Consider the following 19349-nt stretch of genomic DNA (forward strand, 5'->3'; position numbering starts at 1 on the left):
TGTTGAAGATGTGCTTAAAACTGAGCACAACAGAGCTATAAACACATACTGAGCCTCAGAAGTAGATCAGTACACTGAATACCAAATTTAAGCCTTGGGGCATGAAGTTTTTGAAGCATGCTGCACAAAAACTTAACAATTTAATATTCTGACTACTGAATTGGGGTATATTTACTAAAAATTGTGTTTGATCAATTTGGTGTTTTTATTTTTGGTGCGATTTTGCAAATCGGGGATTTACGAAGGGCAAAATCACACCTCAATTACAAAACTCACCAAATCGAGACGATGCACCATTGGACCAAACCTCGGTCCATTAACATTGACACCCATACAAAACACAGATTTATTAAGAATTGTGTTTGTTAAATCACATCTCAAATTTAAAAATCAATAGATGACCAAATCCGTAGCTTATTTGGGTGTGTAAAGTTTTTATTTTGTCTAGCCTTAATCATGATGCTAATAAAAGGAGACAAATGCAGTTGCATCACGGTTTGTGATTTAAACATAGCAGCAAAGGCTATTTTGCTGTGTTTCGGCAAAGCTTTTTCTATTTTAGATTCCACCATCTGAATGAAGTGGTGCAATAGGAATAATTGTAACCACAACACATTCTCACAATCACATTGGTCTTTTTACGCTTGAACTAGCAAATCCAATTTGCCTGAAATTGATTCATTTGAGAAGTGAATTGGTAAAGGGAAAATTGATGCATTGTGATTTCAAGGTTTAGGGCTCCCGGAGGGGACCTAGGGTTAGGCACCCCCCGGGAGGTTAGGGTTGGGCTAGGGGGAGGGAGGGTTAAGCATCTACTGGGAGGGATTTAGGGTTAGGCACCCCCTTGGGGGATTTAGGTTTAGGTGGTGGGGAAGGGGGGATTAGGGTTAGGCACTGGGGGGGAAGGTTAAGGTTAGGCACCCCTAAGGGAGGGTTAGGGGGTAGAATAGGTTAGTGAATACTTACCTGGGGACGATTGTGATTTTAATCCTTGTCGGGCTGCCGCTGTCGGGATTTGAACCGCCGGCCAGAGGTCTGGCTGTAAATCATACCCACACCATAGAAATAAACCGTAATCTGAAACTTTTTCCATGTGTTATCTAATTAAAAATGTTGACTTTTGTTTTTGGTTTCTCCAACTTTTACCTACAATCTTAATTTGTAATTATATTTCACATTTATTCTGTTTTTTTATTCACAGCAAAAATAGAACCTGCCAAGTCACTGGTAAGATTTTACACACAAGTATTCCTAGATGACTTCTGAGTAGCATCTGGTTTGTTAACTCCTGATACATCTTTTCCCTGATTTTAGGAATCAACACATTGCTTCATGGACCTATTCAAGTTCCAGTGCACCAAGCAGAGGTATCAGAGTATTTTGTTTTACATTCTAACCTATGCAATTATATTCTACTGCCACAGTAAACACTTGGGGCCAAATGTGATAGGGTGAGTTTAGAAAATGTGAAAGTTTAGCAGTAAGCTCTCACTTTTCAACCTCTGCCATTGTAATAGCCTGAGAACATGCAAACTCTCATATTTTTGGACTAAAAAAATCCTCACTATTTTAAACTCATCCAGATTTTCCCATTTTGAATATAATACTTGACCATTGTGAGAGCCTACTGCTAAACTCACACGTTTTCTAAAATCTCATCGTATTACATTTGGCCCTTTGATTAGATATGTTTTAAAACTGTATTTGTGTATATTTCCATGTCTTCCATATGATCTATTTCACTGTGGGTGGGGACTGGTCCACATAGTTTTCCCCCCAATAGTTTTTAATTGCAATAACTTGGACTATGGGGCCTATGTATTAATAATCGCGGTACTGCTGCGATTATTAACTGTCCAACTCACTGGGAATATTTGAATTTTGAATGAAAATATCCCTGCTATGTATTACCGGGAATTCACAGGGACAGTGGTTGCGGTAACTGCTGTTTTATATCCCCGGCATTTCGGAGAAGCTGACACTGCACCTGTGCACAATGTCAGCCTCCGGGGCCGGACAGGGGCTGTGAGAGAGATCGAAAGATCTCTCTCCTGCCCCTGGAGACCCCATAGACGAGCAGCAGTTTACACCACCTGAAGATGGTGCAAACTACTGATGCTGAACACTGGAAAGCTTTGCTTTTTGGAGCTTGGTACGTAGGGGTCAGATCGTAGTCCACATTGATGATAATGGGTACTGCAATCTGCAGCGCTAATTACCACTTTGCAGGAGATTTCTGTGAAATCCCGTGCATTGTGCTATTAGTACATAGGATCGATACATAAAATTATGCAGAAACTGCAGTTTCTGCATACTTTTTTATGTACAAAAATGGACTGATACCTAGGCCCCTAACTTCAATAGTTAGATGTTTGATACGGTGTAAACATCAATTATTGCTAATCTGCCAGCAGTGATTATTTCCAGTAAAAGGGCTGTCTCTAATGGGTTCTTTTTGAGCATCTAATATGTTCTAATGTATCACTGTAATCCAATTAGGAATGTTAGCAGGTACGGCGGTATTTAATACTGGCCAATTTTTTTGAGGCTAATCTGTCCATTTGTGTTAATTTTCGATTTTAGTTTTTATATTGTACTGTGCATTTTGAAAAAAAAATTTTGAGCTAGTTTTCTAACTTTTACATTTTCTTGTTGCATAGTGGATTGCCACAGACTGCACTAAAGACGGGACTATTTTCTTCTCCTCTGATATGGATATGACCTCAAGCAACACTGTTGCCATTGATCAGCTTGTTGAGGCAAAACCAAAGAAAATAGATACTGGTTTATTTTTGTCGAGTTTAAAATCCCAAAAAACTGAGGAATCAACTAGTAACATAAATTTACCATTTTCAATGAGTGGTCAAAAGAATGCAGGTTTCCAGCTGCTGACTGATTCCTCCTGTGCAACAAAAATAAAGTTTGAGGATTTCTTGGCGACCTTGGCAAATGACAAAGCAAAAACTGTAAAATCAAACACAAATATCTGGACAGACGATGATAACAAGGAGAACATTTTTCCTTATGTGTCTAAAGAAAATAGATCTAACAAGAAGAGTGTGCCTCCATTTTTTCATGCTCTGGAGAATACAGGAGATGTCACACACGTATTCAGAGAGCAAGAGAATGGTCTGGAGCTAACAAAATGCCACACAACCAACATTACTAATTTCACTCCAATGTTCAACAGAGACTTCCCAAATAATAATCCAGGCAGTACCTGTACTAACAGTGCTAGCAGGGACACTGAGAAGCAAAGCTTACATCACTTAAAATTATCTGGCAACACTAGTAAATGTCACACAACTTTTTCTAATGATCAAACAGTGTTGATGAATGATGACATGGACTTAACATTTAGTCATACAACTTACATAGATGGAGTGTCATGGCAACCTCATCCTACAAGTGATGACCAGGTCTTCCCCAATGAAAAGACCATAATTTTTAGTGATGAGAATGAAATGGAACTTACGAAAAATGTGGTTTTGTTGAGAGGTGTAAATGCAGGGGAAAAGAGCCTAGTCTGCATGGAGCAAACTACAGTTTTTCCGGATCAGGAAATGGACATTACCACTAGTCATACAGTAGCTATAGATGGTTTAACAGTGGATCATATGAGAAACCAAACATCTACCTATTCTTCTGCTAACAAAGTTCCAGCAACATGTGAAATACCCACAAATGAGAGTTATGGTTCTGGTGCAGAAAACCCTCAAGGCAGAGCATGTGATATCAGCGGAAGGGAGACCTCTAAGCAGCATGAGCTGTCGGGTAAGCCTGCTACTCCTTTTGTGTCTATCCATTGCAAAGTCCGCCTCTGACCTTGATCAGAATAAAGCTTTTGTGGACATTCCAAAACGCAATCCTGTAAGTCACACATGCTACCCACGGCCACAAGCTCAGCAGTGCGCCGGACAGATCAGAGGGGGCTGGCTGCAGGTGAAGTCCGACTCCAGCAGTTGTAGAATAGGGGATAGACTCCCGGGTGCCGACTCCAGCTGCACTGGTTACTCCCCGATTGCTTCCTTCTCTGCTCCTGCACAGTGCCACACCTAAGTGCCCTCCGTAGATCCTGACAGGAGAGGTGGACTGCGCTGGGGGGCAGGTACAGGCTGGACCTCTTTTCAGTGTTTTGGGTGAGGAAGGCTGTAGCTACCGGGGTGGGACCAGCATTTGCATAGTGGGGGAAGTGAGGCAGTGTGCTGCAGCGGAGGTCCCTTCAGCTCTAACACACTCAGAAATAAGGGGAGAGCAGAGGAAGACAGGGAAAAAAGAGGGAAATGGGGCTACTAACAGTTTATTGTAATAATTAACACTCAGTTATTCACTTTACATTCACAAGCTCAACTCCCTGCCTAGTTGCCTGGATCCAGTCCTTCCTTGCCTATCAGCACTCCTCCATGTCTGTCTTCCTGCCCCATCTAGTCCTCTCCTGCCTACTAGCACACCTCACCTGACTCCAGTCCTCTCCCGCCTATCAGCACACCTCACCTGCCTCCAGTCCTTTCCTGCCTATCAGCAATCTTCCGTGCCTGTCTTCCTGCCCCATCCAGTCCTCTCCTGCCTACCAGCACACCTCCTCACCTGACTCCAGCCTGCTCACCTTGCCTGCCTCCAGTTCATTCACATCTACCTACTTGCCGCCTCCACCTGCTTTTAGTCTTCGCCCACCTCCAGTCCTCTCCCACCTACTAGCATGCGTACTCACCTGCCTCCAGTTCTTGCCCGCCTCTCTACCTGTAACTTTCATTACTTCTGGACAAGTACCATTTGCAGCTGCTGCTATCAGTGGACCGCATAAACATACATTCCCTACCTGCCTTTATTTTATTTATGGTGAGCCCTGACAGCCGGAGAGCAATTGGTAGGTTTGAGCTCCTGTTTTTGGCAAATATTGCCTATCACGAGTTTATCAAAATTCATTAATGGGGAGCAGGTAGCATTAGCATGCTCTGGGTGCCATGGCTTCATGCTATGCCTCTGGGTGTCTGCAGTCTCGGTGTAGGGCAGATGTGGCCAGACTTCCGGGCTCTAATCTACTTTTAAAGATAAAAATCTTCATTGATACACAGGTGTCCACATACATCTAGCCTCCTTGCGTGTTAAACAGCCCTTATAGTCTATTTTTTTCAGTGCAACTTTTTCCTTTTAAAATGCGCCTTATTCGCAAAGTGATGTGAATGGGGACACACAAGCAGCTAATGCTGATTATAGGCATGCTGCATAGCATTTTATTCTGTTTGCGGCTGTATCTGCATGCAAAATGCTAAGTTAGTGTCACAGCCAATGTAACGTAGCATTTTGCATGAAGATATAGCCGCAGTCGCACATAGAATATAAGCATGCCGCATATCATTTTAATCCGCTTTGCAAATGCGACTCATTTTAAGGGAAATAGTCCCACAAAAAGATGCTCGGTGCTACTGCAATGCACGGCGCTCACGCGTTGTAACGAGACATGCAGGGCAAGGAGGATAGATGTATGTATTTGTGTGCACCCAAAAAAGGGGCGTGGTAAGCCAAAAAGGGGGTGTGACCTCAGCAAGGAGCTAGTAGATCGTCCTGCCAAAATCGCACATTTAAAAAAAAAAAAAACACATTGGCCCTCACAGCAGAAAACACATATAGTCCTCCCACAGGAAAAACAAAACATTGTCCCTCACATAAAAATAAATATACAACCTACATTAAATTGCCCAGCTCCCCACAGAATACTGACCTGTCTGACAGAGTAGCTCCCTGCCCTCAGCCGTGGGCGACACAACAGTCAAGGAGCAGCCACAGTGTAGGCCAGCTAGACTTGATCGGTCCTGGGTGCAGCTCTGTGACCCCGTTTTGGGTTCAGCTCCTTCGAGCTGGCCCTGACCCCGTGGCCCCCCTTAAACCGGCTCTGGCAGCGGCACAATGGAGGCTATGTGACAGACAGCAATAGCCAATAAGAATCAAGCAGATTCTTATTGGCTGAGGCTAAGTGACAGACAGCCGCAGCTTTAGTTCAGCACAGCTGAGCTAGACAATAAGAATCGCCCTGATTATTATTGGCTGCCGAGGGACATCCTGACCGTAGGTAAACATGGTAGCCGCACCTATGAGTTCAGTGCAGCAGTCAATAAGAATCACACTGACTTTTTTTTATTTTTTTTTATTAGACGCTGCTGGATGGGCCAATGGGATCGACTGGTGGAGTGTCTGCTGTAGGGAGTGGCTTTTATTTTGTAACCTACTCAGAAAAAAAAGTATCTGTCCTGATACCCATGTGTCTCATATTCCATTAAAGAAAACCTAATCTTTACATTCAGCACTGTGTGCACTTTTCTTCCCTAATTAAAAAATAAAAATAAAAAGATACATAGGCAAGAAATAAACCCTAATATCACAAAATTGTACACTAACAAATCGTCAACTGAACAGTATAAACCAGGGCTGGCCAATACTTTGATCGCAATCTACCAATAGATCGCGACCAACTTGCTGCAGCAACTGGGAACGCGGTTCTCTGAAGTGATCAGAGACTAAAGAAGCCTCTGTTTCAGAGACCAGCCTTCCCAGTGATGCAATGCGCGGGTGACATCACCCACAATGTGAAGAGTCTGCTGGATCTAGTTAGATCCACTCAGCGGCAGGGAGTGCGGAACAGGGGCCATTGCATAATAAGCTCTAATACAGGAGGCATTGCATAATGGGCACAACTACTGGGGGATAATGGGCGTTGTATAAGGGGCTCTAATACAGGGGGCTTGAATAACTACAGGGGAACTGCATAAGAGGCACTACTACTGGGGGCATTGTGTATAAGGAGCACTACTGTGTGTCGTAACGTGAATAAGATTATGCTGCTGTGTGGAGTAATATGAATTGGGGATACTATGTAATTTTGTCAGGACAGACCCCACGTCACTTGCTATGAGGTCACTCCCGCTTTTCTGCATGGCACAGACCCATTTTTCGGGCTTGGTAGATCACGAAAGGTTTTAAAAGTAGATCAAGTCCAAATGTTTGGCCACCCCTGGTATAAACCGCATAGAGTTGCAGAGCCAGCTACCATGGTTGGCAGATGTGAGTGCAGTACAATAAATAATGTAACTGGTATTTTCTCAGACGGGCAGTGTGTTGTATACAGGGCTAAGCACATGCTGAGAACAGTGAGCTTAAACGCTGGGCCCCATGTAAGTGTCTTTTAGGCCTGGGTTTTACTTAGAGTCCAGATATAGGAAATTTAAGTTTTAAATATAATTGTCCATTAATCAGACTATAAAGTAATTCTGCTTGTTTCATTCAAGGTTAATTGTATTAAGTTTGCAAAGGATTTGAATTTGGAGCGGTGGCTACATTTGAGATGTTTCTATTTAAATTAAAATTGTCAGTCGAGATTATTTGCCTACAAACCCCTTGATGCAGAAATACATTTACAGATATTCTCATAATTTTTCTTCACGTTACACAATTCAGCCCCTTACACTGTCCCATAACTTTTCTGCTTTCAATATTGCAAACCTTTTGTACAATCTTGACATGCCTCTTTGTTTCTGATGGTGTATTTTGTGGAAGAGACCCATCAAGATGATGTAATATATGGTATAGTGGTGAATGGGGAGACTATATAAATAAACTGTAAGAAATAGTGAACATGTCACTTAATGGCATGGTGATGTTTTTGTTTTCTAGATCATTGTGTAATGCACAGGATTTGTGTAATATTGTTGCTCTGCTTAAGTTTAATATTTCTGACCGTTTCTACTATATTACATCAGGACTGCTTTACTGTTATGGTTTGTGTGATGTCACTCCCATTGCGTTACCATCTTTTTCTTTAGTTCTGTGCATGCAAGGTGCGACCTATTGTGGACAACTTGTTCAACAATGCATTGACACCCTTATGTAATAGTTTGTAGTATACTTTTTATAGGTTAAACAGTAAATATGTATATTTCATAGTGTTACTTTTGTTTACTTTATCAGATCCTGCCACAAGTGATGCATGCAATAATAAGTAAGTATGATAAGCCGAATATTTGATTTTTAATGCATGGTCATTTGTTTCATGACTTCAGGGATAACTATTGGAAGCCAAAGGATCTATAGGATGCCACCAAGGACTCAGGACTTCATGCGCATTTTTTTTTTTTTACACTATTAAAAAAAAGTCATTTATTTGTAATTTGAGGTGGAAATATTTTAGCCCTACAATGCAAATAGCTGCCCATTTTGATGAAAAGCAAATGACCAGATGCCTGTGGCAGGCATAATTCTATACCACAGTGGTTCTTAAACTCTGCCCTCAGGACCCCACACAGGTCACGTTTTGCAGGTCACCGAGCAGGTGCACAGGTGTATTTATTACCCACTGACACATTTTTAAAAAAATCCACAGATGAAGCTAATTATTTCACTGGTGATTCTGTGAGGAGATCTGGAAAACGTGCACTGTTTGGGGTCCTGAGGACCGAGTTTGAGAACCTGTGATATACCATATTGGTAATATCACTTGCATTCTAGCCTTTGTATAGGCTGTTCTGCATGCACAAATTATCCTTTTGATATGGACTTGTGATCTTTCAATATCAATGTGTTGATGTTGTGATTAGACCTAGCACAACACCGCTATAAATGAAAACAAATACTGACTGAGCATCTGTAGATTATTACACTGTATATCTCAGTTAAGCCCTGATTGCCTCTGAGCAATGGGATGTAGCAATATAAGGTTTTGTCTGATTTAAGGATTAGTGTCCTTAAGAAATCCCAGGTCAAACTTGCAGCATCATATTAAGGTACGGTGGTTTCTTCAGCCACATGCCACAGCGGGATGTAGTGAATTTACCGATGTCCAGGATGCCGGCCGTCGAAAGCCCGACTCTAGATTACAGCTAGGTGCTGAAATACCAACGGTTGTCTTTAGCCTGACACTGAAATCCCGACAGCTGGCATCTCGAACGAACGTAAGCGGGGTTAGTGTTAGCCGCGTGATGGAGTTAGGTTAAGGCACCCCTGGGGAGAAATTAGGGTCAGGCACCCCACCAGGAGGGTTAGGTTTAGGGTGCTGGCAGGGGGGAGGTTAGGCACCACTAAGGGAGGGTTAGGATAGGGAGAGGAGCGGGTTAATTTACTTACGAGCCCCTGTCGGGATGTTGAACCATCGGGATATGAACAGGCAGCTACTCTGCCGCCGGTATTTCATGCCACAGCATCTTTGCATAAAACTGCTGTTCTAGTTTGGCTGTTTAAACGTCTTAATGAGTACAATGAAAAAATGGTCTCAAATGGAATCTGTATGTTTTATGTGTTTGTAGAGCAGTAAATGTAGACTTGTATTCAATTAGAAAAGCCGAGAACTGCGAAAAAGTATCGCCAATTGTGACATTTTTTGTCAGATGGAAACCTGTCTCCGTATTCAATTGCAAACTCTATTCGCATACGCGAAAATGCAATGTAATAGGCGAAAAATTCGCCTATGAATAGGTGTCAAAAAAAGTGCAAAATCGCTATTTTGGGTACGAAGGTGGAAAAACAACTCAGCACCCTTGGGACAGCCCCCCAAAGGATAACTGCGTCAAAAAAATAACACCCAAAAAAATGACTTAGAAAAAGCAGGTGAAGAAGCTCAAAAGTGGGGGTATAAACTTTTAGGGGGTCTGCAAGTAGGTGGTGAGGGTTTTTTTGGATTGCAGGTGCGTTTTTTACATTTTTTTTTTTTTTTATTTTTTTTTAAACTTTACTTTAGCGTCTTTAAACCATGCTTGCATAGATTTTCAAGTACCCCAAATTTGACAGGACTACTTATTGTTTCCAAAAAATACTGCTTAATGCCATTCTTCACCACTAGTGCAAAGACACTAATTAGAATAAAGTGACACATCTTAAGTACCTCAAATAGCTTTATTAGGGCTATTCGGGGGCATGTACATTGATCCCCAATGTTAGTGCATCTTTTAGGTGGTGTCAGGCTGATTTCCCCAATTCTGACAGTACTTTTCCCCTGGTTTGCATCCGCCGGGTTTGCGTTTTCACATATTTTGGAATTGAATACGGCGCGCACGATAAGTTTCCACAGCTCAAATACGCGATGTAGGAGAAAAGTTCGGCAGGCGAAAAAGTATTGCGCGTGCGAAACCAATTGAATACGGGCTTTGATCTTGATAACTGGCCCTTTTTCCTCTCCAATGATCTCTGGGACACCGTAGAAATAAACCCTAATCTATATCTCTTTCCATGTGTTATCTATTTAAAAATGTTGACTTTTCTGTTTCTCCAACTTTTACCAACAATCATAATTTAGAATTTAGTTTAGAATTATTAATATAGAATTATTCTTTATTCACAGCAAAAATACCTGCCAAATCACTGGTAAGCCGAAGTATATTTCATACACAAGTATTCCTAGATAACTGAGTAGCATCTTGTTAACTCTTGATACATTTTCTCACTGATTTTAGGAATAAACGCATTGCTTCACAGACCTGTTCAAGTTCCAGTGCACCAAGTAGAGGTATCAGATTTTATATTCTAACCTGTGCAGTTATAATATTCTATTGCCACAAAATACTATGGGGGGAATTCAATTCAGCACGATGACTAATAGCTGCGGGAGGGAGGTCCCACAGCTATTCAATTCAACACGCTATGTGCCTTGTTGGGAAGCAGGTAAGTCAGATAATACCGGTTCTCGCGACAACCTAGCTGTTAAGGAGTGGTAACCGGCATTCTCCAACTAAAGTGCCGGCCGCGCTAAGCTGGCAAACAGCTGTGCGCGCTGGCACTTTTGTCTGATTACTCCTCGCATCCCCAGGGCGTGCGAGAAGAAATCCTTTAGCCAACCAAACAGCGCGGATTATTGAATAGCTGCCGGAGCTCCCTCCCGCGGCTATTGTACATCACATCACATTGAATTTAATTTCCCCCCCCCCATGTTAAACTTTTTGCACTGTACTATTCGTGTACTTGTGTATTTCAATGCTTTCCGACTTTGGGCCGGATTTAATTAGCCACGAAATTGGGCTATTTCTACTTCAGGGTCCATAGGGTATCCACAGGATACCTTGGGGTATAGGTGTGACGTCAGTCGCAGGGCACCAAAGAGTTAAGCTTTCAGCCTCCCAGGATGCACTAGGTCCCCCTCCTATACCCCGCCCCCGGGCCAAGGCACCTCAGTTTAGTTTGGTGCCCGGCCGGAGTCGGGTGCACCTGTTGGAGTGGGGGCTAGAAGAGCCCCTGAAGCTTTTTCTTCATGCAGCTGTGGCTGCATATCTGGATGAACAGCATGGACAGTCAGTCCTGACGTCCATGCTGTCTTCCCTACACCCCGCCGGTACCAGAACGCCGGTACTGATCCGGGGATGCTGGTGGGCGTCTGGGGTCACAGCTAGCGGTGACCCCAGATGCTCCGGACCATGGCCGGATTCAAGGGGGACAGAGGTAAGCAGCGGGGTCCCGCGGTGGGTCCCCGCTGATCACATGGTCCTAAGTCCCCAGGCAGGGGGCTCCCTGGGGACTGGCTGCAGCGTGGAGCCAGGCGACCAACCTGCGCTTCCACTACCCCCTGGGACAGCGGACCGCAGCAGAGCGGTAGCGCTGCGGCGTCCCAGGGGTTAAATGCATGCCAGGGGAGCGCGCCTTCCCTGTCTCACAGCCGGCGCCTCCCCCGCTGCACACAGCCCTCTCTGCACTGTGCTGACTGGTCCTGTGTCAGCGCTCCTCCCCCAGGCCAGCTTCTCTCTGCTCCTCGGCGGCCATCTTCTCTGCAACGCATGGTGAACGCTGCTGGAAGTCTGGAAGGAAGCATCGTGGTCTGGGTCCCCCCGCATACCTCTCCTCCGCTGTGGCTCAGGTCTGTGTATGCAGCGCTGTGTCCTACCAGGCCCTGTGTCTGTGTAGTTGAGTGATCAGCGCTGTTAGTGCAGGAATTGTTATTTCTCTGCATTGTATGTGACTGTGCTAGCGCTGCCTGTAACTATTCTTCTCTAAACTGTCAGCTTTATTACTGTCCCTGTTCTTTCTGCTAAAGCCCTTGCGGTGCGGTGCTGCAGGGTGGTCTCTCGCCTATTTAATACTTAATTGGTGAGAGAGGTCACATACGTGGTGCCATCATGTCTGAAAGTGATTTTCCCCTCCGGCTACAGTGTACCACGTGCAAAGTACCGTTAGCGGAGGGGGAGGGTAGCGCGGAGGGCCTTTGCCGGCAGTGTTGTCCATGGCGCGGCCTATTACGGTTACAGCACCGGTACAGGAGCCGCCCTGGGCTTGTTTCGCTCAGGCGTTAACAGCTTTAGTGGGCCAGTTAGCTCCGCAGCCCGCATTTACTCCGATGGGTTTGTCCCAGCAGTCTGTGGTGTCGTCACCCAGGCAGGGGTTCCCACGACAATTGGTGGTACCACACAGTCTCCCTATTTCCCCGCTCCCGGGTTCTCAGGAGCCAGCGTGGGTTAACTCCCTGACGAGTTCTTTACAGCACTTGTCGGATGTGTTGCAAGGGGAGTCTGTGATGCGGCCTCATAAAAGGCCGGTGGCGTCTCTGTCCGCTCCTTATGAGGATGACGAAGGGACGTCTGATGATGGGGAGATTCTGGATCCTTACGATCAGGAACCTTTCCATACTAAGGACGCTGATGCTAAGTCCAAAGTATATATTCCTGGACTTATTCGGGCGGTCCGCACAGCCTTGGTGATTGAGGACGAAGTTCCCCCAGCGGCTAAATCTAAGTATGCCTTTTTCAAAGATGTGAAGGGCGATGCCACAGTCTTTCCTCTTTCGGGTCAGTTGGTGGACCATTTAGAGGAGGCGTGGAAACAACCTGGCAAAAGATACCAGCCGCAGAGACGCCTGGCGGTGGCTTATCCGTTCGCGGATAATTATTTTGCTAAGTGTGAATCCCCTCCACAGGTGGATTCTCACGTGACCCGTCTTGTCCGTAGTGCCACATTGCCGATGCCATCCATGTCCTCCCTTAAGGATGCTACGGACCGCAAGGTAGAAATCTGCCTGAAGTCCGCTTATTCCCTTGCAGGGGGGGCAGCACGGCCGGCTATGGCCATTTGCTGGGTTGCCAGAGCGATGGAGCGCTGGGCGGATTCATTAGAGGCTTCTTTTGAATCCGACTGTCCGGCCGAACAAGCGGAGTTGATTGGCAATCTCCGTGATTCGGCCACCTACATCAACGAGGCGGCTCTAGACATTAGTACTCTGGTGTCTAGAATTTCTTCAGCAGCGGTAGCTGCTCGTCGCACCTTGTGGCTGCGATCCTGGAAGGCGGACGCAGATCCAAGAAAGGTCTGGAAGCGTTGCCGTTTACCGGAGAAGTTCTCTTCGGTCCGGATCTGGATAAGATTGTGGCCACGCTGGCGGCAGCCAAATCTGCTTGTCTCCCGTCAGCCGCTGCTCCTTCTGGTTCTGGACCATCGTCCTTTCGGTCATCTAGGGCCCAGGGCAGGCCCAAACCACAGTCGTTTCCTCGACAGGCTGGCCCTAAGAAATCGGTCAAGCCCCGGAAACAGGCATGGAGACCAGACGTCCGGCCCCCAAGCCAGATGACAAGCCTGCGGCCTGACGGTCCGGGTCTCCCCTTGGGGGATCCCAGGGTGGGAGGCCGCCTGCTGCAGTTCTCCCGGTGTTGGTCGTTCACTACGACAGACACTTGGGCTCTGGAGGTGGTCTCTCACGGGTACGCCCTCTCCTTCCGGCACAGACCCCCGGCTCGATTCTTCACCACGGGTCTACCATCAGACCGGAACAAGGCTACGGAGCTGCGGAAGGTATTGCACACTATGTTCCAGGCTGGAGTTATAGTGCCTGTTCCATTCTCCCAGAGGGGCCAGGGTTTCTATTCAAATCTATTTTTGGTACAGAAACCCAATGGGTCATATCGTCCGATTCTCAACCTCAAAGCACTCAACAAGTCTTTGCGGGTCCCGAAGTTTCGGATGGAGACCCTACGGTCCATCATTCTGGCGCTGGAACCTTGGGACTACAGGGTGTCATTGGACATACAGGACGCTATGGCGGTCATGGCGGCTTCTCTGCGGCTGCAAGGAGTCCGCATGTTGCCGTACTTGGACGACCTGTTATTGGTGGCAGGATCTCCAGAGCTCCTGTTACACCACTTGGACCTGACCATTGCACTGCTGCAACGGCACGGCTGGCTAATTAACTGGCAGAAGTCCACTCTAATCCCGTCTCGGAGGATTCTGCATCTTGGAGCCTTATTGGACTCGGGACAGCAAAGGATCTTCGTGACGGAGGACAAGATCTCTGCTTTACAGTCAAGGGTGCGCAGTTGTCTGCACAGCCGCCGGGTGTCCTTACACTCGGCGATGAGCTTACTGGGCTCCATGGTGTCGGTGTTCGACATGGTGGAATACGCCCAGTTTCACTCCAGACCTCTGCAGCACCTGATCCTGTCCAAGTGGAACGGGCTGCCTCAGTCTCTGAAGTTCCAGACGATTGTGCTCACCCCGGAGGTTCGCCTGTCCCTTGCGTGGTGGTTAAAGATGACCCACCTCAACAAGGGACGTCCGTTCTGGGTTCCAAATTGGGTCCTGTTGACAACGGACGCCAGTCTTCGGGGCTGGGGAGCAGTTTCGGGTCCACACTTGTTTCAGGGCAGGTGGACACCGACAGAAGCGGAGCTTCCAATAAATATCTTGGAACTCCGTGCGGTCTTCAATGCTCTCCTGCAGGCACAGCGGTTTCTCCAGGGTCACCCGGTGCAGGTCCAGTCGGACAATGCTACCACCGTGGCCTACATAAACAGGCAAGGAGGAACTCGCAGTCGGGCGGCTCTCGTAGAGGTCTCTCGGATCCTGGTTTGGGCGGAGCGCAATCTTCCGGCCATATCAGCGGTCTTCATCCCGGGAGTGCTAAATTGGGAGGCGGACTTTCTAAGTCGCCAGGACGTTCATCCAGGGGAATGGTCCCTGCACCCGGACGTTTTTCAACTACTGGTGGACAGGTGGGGTCTTCCAGAAATCGACCTCATGGCGTCCCGGCACAACAACAAGTTGCCGGTGTACGGGTCTCGCACAAGAGACGAAGGGGCGTCTCTGGTGGATGCTCTGTCCGTCCGGTGGACGTTCAGGTTCGCATACCTGTTCCCTCCGGTCTCCCTTCTTCCACGGGTAATCCGGAAATTCAAACAGGAAGGAGGGACGCTCCTGTTGATAGCTCCCGCGTGGCCCAGACGGCACTGGTTATCAGACCTTCAGGGTCTGTCCGTGGACAGTCCTCTGCGGTTGCCGCTACGACCGGACCTTCGGTCTCAGGGTCCTTGTCTTCATCCGGACCTGACTCGGCTGTCTTTGGCGGCGTGGCTGTTGAGACGGCCATGCTGAGGTCCTGGGGGTTTGCCAGCTCTGTGGTGCGTACCATGTTACGAGCTCGGAAACCGTCTTCCGCGAGGATATACCATCGCGTGTGGCATACGTTCTTCCAGTGGTGTCGACCGAGAGGTTATGCACCGCGGGAGTTTTGTCTGTCTCGGATTCTCGCCTTCCTGCTAGCGGGACTAGATCATGGGCTTCGCCTTGCTTCTTTGAAGGTACAGGTTTCGGCCCTATCTGTCTGGTTTCACCGTAGGATTGCTACAATCCCGGATGTGCGCACCTTTATGCAAGGTGTTCTCCGTATTCAGCCGCCCTTTGTTCCACCTGTGGCGCCTTGGGATTTGGCTGTGGTCCTGAGGGCTCTCCAAGGACCGCCGTTTGAACCACTGGGCTCAGTGGATATTAAATGGCTAACAGCTAAGACTGTTTTCCTTCTGGCCGTTGCTTCAGCCAGACGTGTTTCTGAGTTAGGGGCTCTTTCTTGTAGACCCCCTTTCTTGGTTTTTCATGGGAACAGGGCAGTGCTCCGCACTCGGCCCGAGTTTCTTTCCAAAGTTGTTTCCCAGTTTCAGGTTAACGAGGAAATAGTTGTTCCGGCCTTTAACTCACCGGGTCTGTCCGTGGGTGAGGCCTCTTTGGATGTTGTGCGGGCCTTAAGGACTTATGTGGACCGCACTTCTTTGTTTAGGAAGTCGGACGCTTTGTTGTCCTCTATGGCTTCTGTAAAAAGGGTTGGCCTGCTTCAAAGCAAACTTTGGCAGCCTGGATCCGTATGGCTATTTCTGAAGCTTATCTTCATGAAGGCCTACCGGTCCCTCCTTCTCTGAAGGCTCATTCCACTAGGTCTGTGGGTCCTTCGTGGGCAGCTCGACGTGGTGCCTCGGCAGTTCAGATCTGCAAGGCTGCTACGTGGTCTTCTGTCCATACCTTCGTGAGGTATTACAGGTTTGACACCTTCGCCTCTCAGGATGCTTCCTTCGGGCGGCGGATTCTCCTTTCTGCACAGGAGCGTCCCCACCCTTAAAGGATACTGCTTTGGGACATCCCCAAGGTATCCTGTGGATACCCTATGGACCCTGAAGTAGAAAATATGAGATATGGTAAGAACTTACCCTTGTTATCTCTATTTCTACGAAGTCCATAGGGTTCCACAGGACTCCCGCCCTGTCGCACCTGTGCTGCAGATGGGCTTTGCTCTGGTCACCGGTTTTCCGTCTCCCTCTGGTGAGAATGTGATTCTTGTATGTGTCCAGATCTTTGTTCTCTCTCTTCCTTCTCCTCCTCCGGCCTATGGCTTGGTAACTAACTGAGGTGCCTTGGCCCGGGGGCGGGGTATAGGAGGGGACCTAGTGCATCCTGGGAGGCTGAAAGCTTAACTCTTTGGTGCCCTGCGACTGACGTCACACCTATACCCCAAGGTATCCTGTGGAACCCTATGGACTTCGTAGAAATAGAGATAACAAGGGTAAGTTCTTACCATATCTCATATTTTTATCGGTGGCAATAAAATCGCCAGATTTTGCTGGGGAATTCGGACTATGTTCGCATGCGCGCTCCCGGTTTCTTAAAAAAAAACAAAACAAGCAAACGGTAAGTACGATAAAAAAAAATAGGCGAAAGTCAGGAAATGCAGGAAATTGCATCTGTACCCCAAAAAATTACTTACATCAGTATTTTGGGTACTTAAATTGCGTCGGTTGGCGGTAATTTGCATATATTAAATTATGTAAAGTTTCCCCCCCCCCCAGAAAATTACTGTTCCACCTAACGCTACAATGGATGCAAGTATATTTTCGTATCATAAAATCGTACTTTTAAGATGCTGCTACCACGTGCAATGTTTTAAACACTTGACGCATCCATATAGCACCCGAAATACCAGACCCAATACGTTAAACCCATTTTCGTCCTTTTTTTTTTTTTTTTTTTTTTTTCACACCTGGTCTGAGATGGTGATCTTTTTTGTCTGTTTCTCACTATTCGATAATTGTGGGTACAATAATTTACTGCGAAAACAGCACTTATCGTACGTAACTGAATCCGGCCCTTGATCTATCTCAATTTTTTCCATTTTTCTCAATCACTTAACTCAGTCCAAGTTATTTCAATTAAAAACCTAATAACATGTTTGATACAGTGTAAACATCAATTATTGCTTTCTTCTTCAGGGCCCATAGGCTCAACAGGGAGACCTTGGGGTGTAGGTGATGGGCACCACACAGTTAAAGCTTTCAGCTCCCAGGATGCACTGGGTCCACTCTCCCTATACCCCGCCCCAGAGGTACCTTCGTTTCGTTGGTGCCCTGCCAGAGCTGGGTCATCATTTCGCAGGGGAGGCTGTTTAGGCAGCCCCTAAAGCTTATTTCGTTTTATGACTTTCTTTATTTTATCTTTAAACTAGAGCGAGCAGCAACAGACTGCCCGTGGGACGTCTGCTCGCTGCTCCGTCACCCCACCGCTGCAGCGATGCCAGTATTGATTTGGGGATATATGCGGGTGTTCCGGGGGTCAGCGCTAGCCAGGAGCCCCAGAGAGGACCCGGACATCAGGGGACAGATAAGGCGGGTCGCCGCTCGTGGTGATCTGCGCATTTATGCAGTCCGATGCCTCCGGGAACAGACTGGAGGCGCTGGCAGTGGCGTCGGGCCTCCCATACCCCACGTCTCCACTAGGCCACCAGGGACTTGAAGATCGGCAGCGGGAGCCAGCATCCCGGGGGTTAATAGCGGCCAGGGGAGGCAGCCTTCCCTGTTGTAGCTGCTCCACCCCTCAGCACAGCTCACCTTTCAAGCCTGTAGTCTGGCGTGCGTGAGCTGCTTCCTCCGTGGGCCAAGCTTCTTCTGAGTTCTTCTGGCCATTTTACTAGTGTGGTGCAGCAGATCTCTTTTGGATGACAGTTGGTCCAGTCCCCCTGCGTACCTCACCTATTGGGTCAGTGTACACAGCGCTATAGCCTCCCCAGACACTGAATCTGGGCAGTTGAATGTAGCGCCATTTGCAGTATATTATGTTGTGTGTGTGTGTGTATATATGTGTATGTATGTATGTATGTATATTAGGGGTGTGCACTGGCCACTTTTCGTGTTTTGTGTTTTGGTTTTGGATCTGGATCTTTCTTCGTGTTTTGGATCTGGATTGGTTTTTGCCAAAACCACCCTTCCGTGTTTTGGGTTCTGGGTTTGTGTTTTGGATCTGTATTTTTTTTGAAAAAAAGCATAAAAACAGCTAAAATCACAGAATTTGTAGGTTTTTCTGCTCCTATGCTATTAACCTCAATAACCTTAATTTCCAGTCTATTCTGAACACCTCACACCTCACAATAGTGTTTTATGTCCAAAAGGTTGCACCGAGGTAGCTGGATGACTATGCTAAGCGACACGAGTGGGCGGCACAAACACGTGACCCATCTAGGCGTGATACTGCAGTGGCAGACAGGATGGCAGTTTGAAAAACTAGGCCCCAAACTGTACATAATGCAAAGAAAAAAAGAGGTGCAAGATGGAATTGTCCTTGGGCCCTCCCACCCACACTTATGTTGTATAAACAGGACATGCTCACTTTAACAAACCAATCATTTCAGCCCAGGGTCTGCCACACAACTGTGGCTGAAATGATTGGTTCGTTTGGGCCCCCACAAAACAAGCTGGCAATTAATTAATCTGTCCCTGCACAAACTGGCTCTACGGAGGCAAGATGTCATCCTCATCCTCCTCATCCACCGATTCCTCACCCTCTTCAGTGTGTACATCCTCATCCTCACAAAGTATTAACTCGTCCCCACTTGAATCCACCACCACAGGTCCCTCTGTACGTTCTGGAGGCTGGTCTCCCTGGAAGAGCTGATAATTCATTTTGATGAACATCATCTTCTCCACATTCTGTGGAAGCAACCTCCTACGCCTTTCGCTGACAAGGTTCTCGGCTGCACTAAACACTCTTTCGGAGTACACACTGGAGGGGGGGCAACTCAGGTAAAATAGAGCCAGTTTGTACAGGGGCCTCCAAATTGCCTCTTTATTCCTGCCAGTACAGGT

The 19349-nt window shown here is 46.9% G+C and overlaps 1 protein-coding gene across 3 annotated transcripts in view; it reads left to right on the forward strand.

Moving 5' to 3' along the window:
- The window catches only part of LOC148442377 (uncharacterized), a 138005-nt gene that overhangs the window by 25815 nt on the left and 92841 nt on the right, over positions 1–19349 (forward strand). For all 3 annotated transcript variants that reach the window (XM_088464013.1, XM_088464015.1, XM_088464014.1), the window contains 6 exons: positions 1202–1227; positions 1315–1367; positions 2661–3774; positions 7963–7993; positions 10325–10347; positions 10437–10489. In XM_088464013.1, coding sequence (XP_088320139.1) covers positions 1202–1227; positions 1315–1367; positions 2661–3774; positions 7963–7993; positions 10325–10347; positions 10437–10489 — 1300 coding nt within the window. The remainder of the gene's footprint in view (positions 1–1201; positions 1228–1314; positions 1368–2660; positions 3775–7962; positions 7994–10324; positions 10348–10436; positions 10490–19349) is intronic.

The sequence above is a fragment of the Taudactylus pleione genome, unplaced genomic scaffold (assembly GCF_031769625.1).
Source record: "Taudactylus pleione unplaced genomic scaffold, aTauple2 ptg001562l, whole genome shotgun sequence".
Lineage (NCBI taxonomy): Eukaryota > Metazoa > Chordata > Amphibia > Anura > Myobatrachidae > Taudactylus > Taudactylus pleione.